We start from the raw sequence: 10458 nt of genomic DNA on the forward strand, positions 1-10458 counted from the left end.
AAGTGACTTGCCCGAAATCACACGGCTGACAAGTGAGGGAGCCGGGATTAGAACCCATGACCTCTGACTCCCAAGCCCGGGCTCTTTCCACTGAGCTTCTCATATTCTGCTCTGCACACAGTAAGAGCTCAATAAATACGACTGAGTACACTACTGCAATTCAACAGAGAGGTTGGACACGTTCCCTGCCTACATCTATCTTACTTTCTAGACCATCTCCAGTCTCTGTTCTGATCTTCTTCAGACCATCAGTGGCATTGATATTAGGATCTAATGTGTTAGGGGTGATGGGGAAAGGGGGTTGTCTTCTGAATCCTCCTCCTCCTCCTCCTCTTAATAATGATGGTATTTATTAAGCGCTTACTCTGTGCCAAACACTTGGGTAGGGACCGTCTCTATATGTTGCAACTTGTACTTTCCAAGCGCCTAGCACAGTGCTCTGCACACAGTAAGCGCTCAATAAATACGATTGAATGAATATAAAGCACTGGGATAGAAGCAAGATAATCAGATCAGAGCCAGACCCTGTCCCCCTCCGGGGCTCACAGATTAAGAGAGTGGGAGAATAGTGGTTTTTTCATCCCCATTTTACAGATGAGGAAATGGAGGCACAGAGATGTTAAGGAACTTGCCCAAGGTACCACAGCAAAACTGGGACTAGAACCTGAGTCCCCTGAGACTCTGATCTGTCCCCCGCCCCCTCCGTGCTCCAACCATGCTTTGAATCTTGGGGTCTTTCTGCCATCCTTTTCTCTCATTCCCCCCACATTCAATCTGTCCCAAGTCCCAGATCGCTCCTTCCTCACCTCCCTGATGAGTCCCACGAGGCAGAGGTTCATAGACGTTATTATTATTACTATAGCCCTCCTGGCTGGTTGACTAAAACAGCCTCTACAGCAGGCTCCCTACCTCCTCACCACCCCTCTTCGGCCTCTCCTACATCCAGATGTTTGAAGGGACTTTCTGAAATGCCTTTTCATTCATATCAATCCATCAGTGGTATTTATTGAATGCTTATTATGTGCAGAGCACTAAACTATGCGCTTGGGAGAATACAACGCAACAGAGTTGGTAGGTACAGTCCCTGCCCCCCACAGAATTTTCCCTTTTCACCTGCCATGCCCCAGCTCTCTCTCTTTTTGCCCCTTTCAAGCTCACCTAAACTGTACCTCATTAATTCAGCTCTCCGGGTCTGGAACTCCCTCCCCTCCAAAATCCGCCAGCCCCAAATCCAGCGGGCCACAACTCCCCAAGGTCCAGACTCTGAAAATCTCACCTCCCCCAACAAGCCTTCCCAAGTTAATTTCTGACACTCCAAGTTATACCATTTCACCAGCCCTCTCTGGCACATCTGTATTTATTTTGTCCCCATCCTTACCACCAGTGTACATGTATATTTATTCATTTGTGCATTCAGTTATTTATTCTGATTACTCTATTTATAAATATTTTTATGTCTGTCTCCCCCACGTCCGCCCCATTAGAACGCCTTGTGGTCTTTTTTCTGTTGTACGTTCCCAAGCACTTAGTACAGTGCATTGCACTGAATGGGTGTTCAAGAAATACGACTCTAATAACGATAATAATAATAATAATAATAATTTTATTGAGCACTTGCTCCTTTTCTTAGGTATTTGTTAAGCACGTACTATGTGTAAGGGCCTGCACTAAGATACAAGGTGGTCAGGTTGGACACAGTCCTTGTCCCACATGGGGCTCACAGTCTTAATCCCCATATTTCTAGACTGTGAGCCCACTGTTGGATAGAGACCGTCCCTATATGTTGCCAACTTGTGCTTCCCGAGCGCTTAGTACGGTGCTCTGCACACAGTAAGCGCTCAATATGATTGAATGAATGAATGAATATTACAGATGACATAACTGAGATGCTGAGAAATGAAGCGACTCTCACAAGGTCACACAGCAGACAAGTGGCAGTCAGGATTAGAACCCAGGCCCTCCAGACTCCCAGGTGTGTCCCCTTATCCATTAGGCCACACTGCTTCTCACGCCGCTACTCTATGCCAAGGACTGTACTAAACACTGGGGTTGGTATCATACAAGTAGATCAGACAAGTCCCTGCTCCACATGGGGCTCCCAATGCAACGGGGAGGTAGAACTGGTATTTTGCCCATTTTAAAGATGAGGAGACTGAGTCCCAGAGAAATTAAGTGACTTGCTCATGGTCTCACACACAGCAGGCATCTGGCAGAGGTTTCCAGGCCCGGGTTTTTGCCAGTAGGTTACGCTGCTTTTCAAAAACCTCCAATGGTCACCCACTGCCCATTCCATAAAACACAAGCTTCTGACTCCACTGACTTTTTTAGTTAGCACTCACTATATGACAAGCACTGTTCTAAGTGCTGGGGTAGATGCAAGCTTCCAGGTTGGACACAGTCCTTTATTTGTAGCTATTTATTCTATTTATTTTATTTTGTTAATATGTTTTGTTTTGTTCTCTGTCTCCCCATTCTAGACTGTGAGTCCACTGTTGGGTAGGGACCGTCTCTATATGTTGCCTACTTGTACTTCCCAAGCGCTTAGTACAGTGCTCTGCACACAGTAAGCGCTCAATAAATACGATTGATGATGATGATGATGATGAATAAATACGATTGAATGAATGAATGAATGAATGAATGAATGAATGTCCCACCTGAGGCTCACAGTCTAAGAGGGAGAACAAGTATTGAATTCCCATTTTTCGGTTGAAGTCCAGGGCTCTTTCCACTAGGCCATGCTGCCTCTTAGATACCTGCCAATCCCAAATCCAGTAACTACTCCAGCCAGAGTTCTCTTTCCTGTTCCCTCCCTGCCAGCAGCTCAACAATCTGCTCTCCTCAAGAGACTCTCCAGATCATCTCTCAGACTTGACACATTTCCCTCCCCATCGCCTGGAACTCTTCTCCCTTCGGCCTTTCCAAACCAAGTTCCTTACTGCCTTCATACCCTTCTAAAACCCCCACTTTTCCGTGAAGCCTTCCCAAATAACCTCTGATGTCCACCTCAGCACACCTGCATCATTGTGTTTGCAATTGTTCTTTATTGATTTATTCGTGGATCCCTTTGTGCTTGTTATTCCAAACATCCTTATCTAATTGAATGTTCATTTTCAGGTGCTTGCCTGCCTCCCCATTCTTCCCCAAATTCCCCAGCACCAGTAGCTCGTCCAATAAATGCTACTGAGAGCGGTGATGCTGCTGATGTGTCCTGTCCACTTCCCCTGTCTCTAGGCCAGACGGTCAATCAATAATTATTTTCTGAGCACTTACTCTGTGCAGAGCACTGCACTAAGCACCTCGTATGGGATTTTTTTTTAAAGCCAGACAGTTGACTAAGCACTGGGATAACTACAAGCTAATCAGGTTGGACACAGTCCCTGTCTCCCTTAGGGTTCCCAGTCTTAATCCCCATTTCACAGATGAGGCAACTGAGGCACAGTGAAGTGACTTACCCAAGGTCACACAGCAGACAAGTGGCAGAACCAGGATTTGAACCTAGGTCCTTCTAACTCCCATGCCCATGCCCTATCCACTAGGCCACACTGCTTCTAAGCACTTAGAATCAATCAATCAATCGTATTTATTGAGCGCTTACTGTGTGCACAGCACTGTACTAAGAGTACAGTGAAGAGTACAATAGGATTAATAGAACCGATTCCTGCCCTCAAGGAGCTGACAATTTAGCAGGATTGTATGCTCTCCATCTCCTCCCCTCAACCTGGCTTTGGGGTTGGGAAGTCTTCCCTGCTGTCTACCTGCCATTCCTCCTGCTGCAATCTCAGCCAGTTTCCTCTACGATGATGTTAATGGTATTTGTTAAACCAGTCACATTAATACTAAACGCTGCGGTGGATACAAGCAAATCGGGCTAGACATAGTCCCTGTCCCACATAGGGCTCACAGTCTTAATCCCCCTTTGACAGCCGAGGTAACTGAGGCACAGAGAAGAGAAATGGCTTGCCCAAGACAAGTGGCAGGGCTGGGATTCGAACCCACGACCTTCTGTCTCCCAGGCCCGTGTTCTATCTATTACGCCCCACTGGAGCCGGACACGCCAGCAATTTCTGGGACTTCAACCCCCTCAGCCACTCGGTTTTCCCAAGCGACTCCCAGACTTCCCCAAGCTTCCCTCGGGAGAGTGAGGGATGGAGAGGGGCAGGGAGAAAGGGAAAGAGATGGCCAGAGACCAGGATTCCAAGACAGTTGGAGACTGAGAGTGAGACACATAAGGACCGAGAAGGGACAGAGACAAAGACTCAGCGGGGACTTTAACCCTCTCCCTGCCTTGTCACCTCCATCCATCACCTCCCAGCCCCTGCCGGCGCGGCGGCAGGGGACCGGCTCCCTTGACCTTTCCTTGACGCCTCGGCCCGACGATGGTTGAAGGGTGAGGACCACCCCCCAGGTCTGCTCGGAGGGGGGCTTCCCACCCTGCAGCCAGGCGTTATAAGCGATCAGGGCGGCTCTTATAAGGGAGGGCGATGGGCGGGTGACCCCGCATCCCAGGTAACCCCTTCGCTGCCGGACAACCGGAGTCATTAGTGACAGGCCCAGATTTCTGGAGCACAAAGTGGGGCAGGGGGTGGGGGCTTCCAGGGGGGGCAGGGCCGAAGGACCGAACAGCGGGGGGGAAGAAAAGGGGACAGAGAGAAGGATAGAGATGTCAGGTGGACACAGGGGAGAGACAGGGAGGGCGAGACAAAGACAGACGCGGAGAGACCCGCAGGCCGCGGCGGGCTTGCCGCCCCCTCCTCACCTTGCGTGGGGGGCGACCAGGACCTCCCCCGGAGTTCTAGGGGGATGGGGGTCTCCCCCAGAGGTCTCGGGACTGGGGGGGATGGGGCACACTTCAGGAGCAGCCCCCCCATCACACAGTCTTCTAGACTGTGAGCCAGCTGTTGGGCAGGGATGGTTTCTGTTGCCGAATTGTACTTCCCAAGCGCTTAGTGTAGTGCCCTGCACACCGTAAGCGCTCAATAAATACGATGGGATGAATGTTGCCGAACTGTACTTTCCAAGCGCTTAGTCCAGTGCTCTGCACCCAGTAGGCGCTCCATAAATAGGACTGACTGACTGACTGACTGAATCACACCTCCTCCAGGAGGCTGAGAGCCGAGGTAGAGAGCACCCCGGCAGTCGCCTGGGGGTCCGCCCCGCCCCGCCCCCGGGCCCTGCCCCAAATTACTCCCTCCCCCCTCCCCCCCCAGCCCGGCGCCAAACTCGCCCCCCTCCCCTGCCCGGACCCAGGCATCCTGGCTCCCAGTTGCTGTTAATAAGAGGAACAACTATGGCATCGGGTAAGCGCTCACTGTGTGCGGAGCACCGTCCTTGGCATCTTGCCGTTCATCTCGGAGCCCCCCGCACACTGAGGGTCCCAGCCCATCGCCCCCTCCCCGCATCCTCCCCCTCCTCCTCCATCCCCACCCCCCCACCTCCCCGAGGCCCCGTCCTTGCCCCCACCAGGGGGGTCTGCTGGGTCTGGGGGTAACACGGCTGCCCCCCAGCCCCCGGCCCATCCCCCCCCCCCCCAACAATGTTACCCTGAGATTATCCGGCGCTGCGGTACCTTGGCAGATGAAGGCCAGGCCGGCCAGGGCGGAGGCGGCGAGCAGGCGGGCCCGGGGGGCGGGGGGCATGGTGCCAGCTGCGGGGGGGGGCTCCGGGGGGCAGCGGGGGGGACCCCACCCCGCCTGCAGCACCGGGCGGGGGGCGCGAGGAGCCGGCGCGAGCCCTGCTGCAGACCCGGGGAGGGGGCGGCGCTGACGGGCGGGGGGACCGGCCAATCCGGGGAGGAGGCGGGGGGCCGGGAGGCGGGCTCGGGGGCTGACGGATGGAGAGGCCTTTGTTACTGCGGCTCTCCCCCCCCCCCCCCACCAACCCCCAGGCATCCTGCCCTTCCTTGACCCCCCACCTGAGTCCAGGCATCCCCAGTTCTTCCCAGTTCCTTTAGACTGTGAGCCCACTGTTGGGTAGGGACTGGCTCTATATGTTGCCAACTTGGACTTCCCGAGCGCTTAGTCCAGTGCTCTGCACACAGTAAGCGCTCAATAAATACGATTGATGATGATGATGATGGTGATGATGATGATTCCCTCCCCCTCTCAGGCCCCCTGCCCTTCCAGCCCTGAATCTTTTCCTTTCCTCCCTCCCTTCCCGCCCCCTCCTCCTTTGGCAGAACCCAGGGGACCGGGCTCCACTTCTCCGCCGCCCCCAGCCTTCCTTCGAGGCAGCTGCTGCAGGGGGACAGCTCCCTGTGGTGGGCACCCCTGTCAGGGGCTCCTCATCAGGGACCACGGGCGAGAGCATTTAGCGCAGTGTTGGCGACGTACGGACAGGAGGGAATGATGGAGTAGCAGCATGGCCTAGTGGCTAAAGCCAGGGCCTGGGGGTCAAGAGGTCATGCTTTCTCGTCCCAGCCCCTCCCCTTGTCTGCTGGGTGACCTTGGGCGATTCAGTTCACTTCTCTGGGCCTCAGTGACCTCATTTGGAAAACGGGGATCGAGACTGTGAGCCCCACGTAGAGCAGGGAGTGGGTCCAACTCGACTTGCTTGTATCCACCCCAGCACTTAGAACAGTGCCTGGCACATAGTTAAGCGCTTAACAAATATTATCATTATTATTGTTATTGACAGATCCAGTCCCAGGTGACCGCCCCGGGTCCCCCATTTCGGCACCCCCGCTTTAGCTCAGGGGGTCTGGAGAGTTGGGTCTGAGGTAGGCCCCTGATCCCGGTGCGAGAGATGGGGCAGAGTCCTGAGAGGGCGTGGGCAAAGCAAGGGCAGCATCATAAACTTCTCTGCAACCCTCCTTATCCCGGTCCTCGGCTCCAGCAGGGTCCCATGGGTCCCGGGATTAGAAGACACAGCTCTTGCCCTCCAACATCCCCCAGTCCAGCCGGAAAGACATGAATGGACAAACACACATTTAACCTCTCTGGGCCTCAGTTACCTGTTTGCCCTTCTCCACTCCACTGAAACTGTCCTCTCTGAGGTCACCAATGACCTTCTTTTTATCAAATCCAACCACCTCTCCTCCATCCTAATCTTCCTTGACCTTTCAGCTGCCCTTGACACTCTGGACACCCCCCCCAACCCTTCGCCTGGAAACGTTATTCAACCTTGGCTTCACTGACACTGTCCTCTCCTGCTTCTCCTCCTATCTCTCTGGTGGCTCCTTCTCAATCTCTTTCACAGGTTCCTCCCCTGCCTCCCTCCCTCTAACTGTAGTTGCACATAGTAAGCGCTCAATAAATACGATTGATGATGATGTAGGAGTCCCTCAAGATTGAGTTCTGCATCCGCTTCTACTCTTCCTCTACACCCACTCCCTTGGAGTACTCATTTGCTCCCATGGCTTCACTATCACCTCTATACGGATGCTTCCCAAATCTACATCCCCGGCCCTGATCTCTGTCCCGCCCTGCAGACTCCCATTTCCTCCTGCCTTCAAGACATTTCTACCTGGTTGCCCCACAGAACTCCTCCCCATCTTCCCACCCAAACCCTGCCCTCCCCCTGTCTTTCCCATCACTGTAGACAACACCACTATCCTTCCTATCTCACAAGCCCGTAAGACTTGGTATTGTGCTCGATTCATCTCTCATTCAATCCATATATTCATGCTGTCACCAAATCCTGGTCGATCTACCTTCACAGCATTGTTAAAATCCACTCATTCCTCTCCATCCTAACTGCTAAATGCTGATCCAACCACTTATCGTACCCCACCTGGACTACTGGGCAAGTCACTTCACTTCTCTGGGCCTCAGTTACCTCATCTGTAAAATGGGGATGAAGACTGTGAGCCCCCCGTGGGACAACCTGATCGCCCTGTAATCTCCCCAGCGCTTAGAACAGTGCTTTGCACATAGTAAGCGCTTAATAAATGCCATCATTATTATTATTTTTACTGCATCAGCTTCCTTGCTGACCTCCCTGCCACCAATCTCTCCCTACTTCGGGCCATACTTCACTCTTCTGCCCAGATCATTTTTCTAAAAAAAGTTCAGTCCTTGCCTCCGCGCTTCTGGAGAACCTCCAGGGATTGCCCTTCCACCTCCGCAGCAAGCAGAAGCTCCTTACCATCTACTTTAAGGAAGTCAATCACCTCGCCCCCCTCCTGTTTTATCTCGGTGGTTTCCTATTATAACCCAGCCTCCACCCTTTGTTCCTCTAATGGTAATTTATACTGCACCTCAGATCTCTTCTATCTCCTTGCCACACCCTTACGTAGGTCCTTCCTCTGGCATGGAACTTCCCCCCTCCTATGTGACAGATTACCACCCTCCCCACCTTCAAAGCTTTATTGAAATTACTCCTTCAAGAGGCCTTCCCTGATTAAGCCCTCTTTTCCCAGCCTCCCTCTCCCTTCTGCATCGCCTATGCACTTGAATCAGTGCATTTGGTGATCGCCCCACACTCAGCCCTGCCGCATTTATGTACCTGTCTGTCATTTATTTATTTTAATGCCTGTTTCCCCTCAAGACTGAGAGATCCCTTTTTTTATGGTATTTGTTAAGTGCTTACTATGTGCCAGGCATTGTACTGAGCACTGTTTTAAACTCTGAGGTAGATACAAGCCCACCTGGGGCTTCCAATTGATCCCCTTTTTACAGATGAGGTAACTGAGGCTCAGAGAAGTTAAGCAGCGTGTCCAAAGTCACACAGCAGACAAGTGTCAGAGCTGGTATTAGAACCCAGGTGCTGAACCCCAGGCCCGTGCTCTATCTGTTTGGCCATACTACCCCTCCCTCGTTGTGGGCAGGGAGTGTGGGAAGCAGCATGGCCTAGTGGCAAGAGCCCGGGGGCTTGGGAATCAGAGGACAGGGTTTCTAATCCCGGCTCCGCAGCTTGTCTGCTGTGTGACCCTGGACAAGTCACTTAACTTCTCTGGGCCTGTTACCCCATCTGTAAAATGGGGATTATGACTGTGAGCCCCAATGTGGGACAGGGACTGTGTCCAACCTGATTACCTTGCATCTACCTCAGTGTTTGGAACAGTGCTTGGCACATAGTAAGCGTTTAACAAATACCCAAATTATTATTATTATTATTACCAACTCTGCTGTACGTGCAGTCGTCCGCACACAGTAAACCCTCAATCAGTATCATTAATTGATTGATTGGAGCTGAACCAGGGAGACAGGGGTGAGACGTTCTGCTGCTTCCCAGGCCGGAGGTGGAGGGGGGCTGGGGAGGGGGCTGTCCTCACAACTGCCAAGTCTCCTGTTGTGATCCTGTGGCCTCTGCCCCTTCGTGGGATGGGGGAGGAGTTGTGGGGGGCTCTGGATGGGAAGAATCCAGCTAATGCCAGGCTTCCCCAGCACTGACCGCCCCCCCCCCCCAACCCCTGCTCCACAGTAGCACCTCCCACTCCTGCTCTCTTTCCCCCGCCCCAATCTGTCATCTCTGCTGAACCCCCAAGGATGGCCTCAGTTGATTAAGCCTGTGGTAAGCTCTTTTTACCTCCTTCCTTGCGGCTTCCTCACCCATCCTTCCAGGGGTCCGGAGCTGGCTCTGCCACTCCAACCACGGTGCATTTCTCCAGTGCCCCTTCCCCGCAGGGATCCGGCCACCTCCTCCAGCCCGGGGAGCACCGACCCCCTCCCCTCCGCCCATTCGTCCCTGGGCTGATCCACCTCTTCTGCCCTGCTCCTTCCCCCTCTTATAATAATAATTATGGTATTTGTTAAGCATGTGCTTTGTGCCAGGCACTGTACTAAGCACTGGGGTGGATACAGCAAATCGAGTTGGACATAGTTCCTGTCCCATGTGAGACTCACAGTCTCAATCCCCATTTTTCAGATAAGATAACTGTTGCACAGAGAAGTTAAGTGACTTGCCCAAGGCCACACAATAACCGCCTCTCCCCTTCACCCCCGAACACTTACTCTTTCATTCTCGTTTCCTTTGGCTCTTTCCCCTCTGCTGCCCCATGGGCTGGCCTGGCTCGCCCCCGCGACTGCCCCACTTCCCTCTTCCTCTGGTCATTCACTACACGAATCCCTTGGAAGTGTTAGCCCCAAGACAAGGAGCCTAGCTTTCAGCACTGAGTTAAGTAAGGGAGCTCTCAATTATTATAAATAATAATCATCATTATCATCATCATCATCATCATAATTGTGATATTTGTTAAGCGCTTACTATGTGCCAGGCCCTGTACTAAGTGCTGGGGTCGATACAAGCACATTTGAGTTGAACACAGCCCCTGTCCCTTATGGGGCTCACAGTCTTAATCCCCATTTGACAGATGAGGGAACTGAGGCACAGAGAAGTGAAATGACTTGTCCACGGTCACACAGACAAGTGGTGGAGCCGGGATCAGAATGCAAGTCCTTCTGACTCGCAGGTCTGTGCTGTATCCACTAGGCCACACGAATACAGTGTGGGGATCAGGGGGATGATGATGGGTCTGGGAGATGAGGGGCCTAAGCACTGAAACAGTAATGAAGCTCT

General features: G+C 52.7%; 1 protein-coding gene across 1 annotated transcript in view; it reads right to left on the reverse strand.

Moving 5' to 3' along the window:
- The window catches only part of IGLON5 (IgLON family member 5), a 31898-nt gene extending 25589 nt beyond the window's left edge, over positions 1-6309 (reverse strand). Inside the window, exons 1-3 of the mRNA XM_038766979.1 lie at positions 6219-6309; positions 5689-5826; positions 5570-5647 (exon numbers count right to left, since the gene is read on the reverse strand). Of these exons, the coding sequence (XP_038622907.1) occupies positions 5570-5647; positions 5689-5826; positions 6219-6309 (307 nt within the window). The remainder of the gene's footprint in view (positions 1-5569; positions 5648-5688; positions 5827-6218) is intronic.
- Positions 6310-10458: the final 4149 nt, after the last annotated feature.

The sequence above is a fragment of the Tachyglossus aculeatus genome, chromosome 26 (assembly GCF_015852505.1).
Source record: "Tachyglossus aculeatus isolate mTacAcu1 chromosome 26, mTacAcu1.pri, whole genome shotgun sequence".
Lineage (NCBI taxonomy): Eukaryota > Metazoa > Chordata > Mammalia > Monotremata > Tachyglossidae > Tachyglossus > Tachyglossus aculeatus.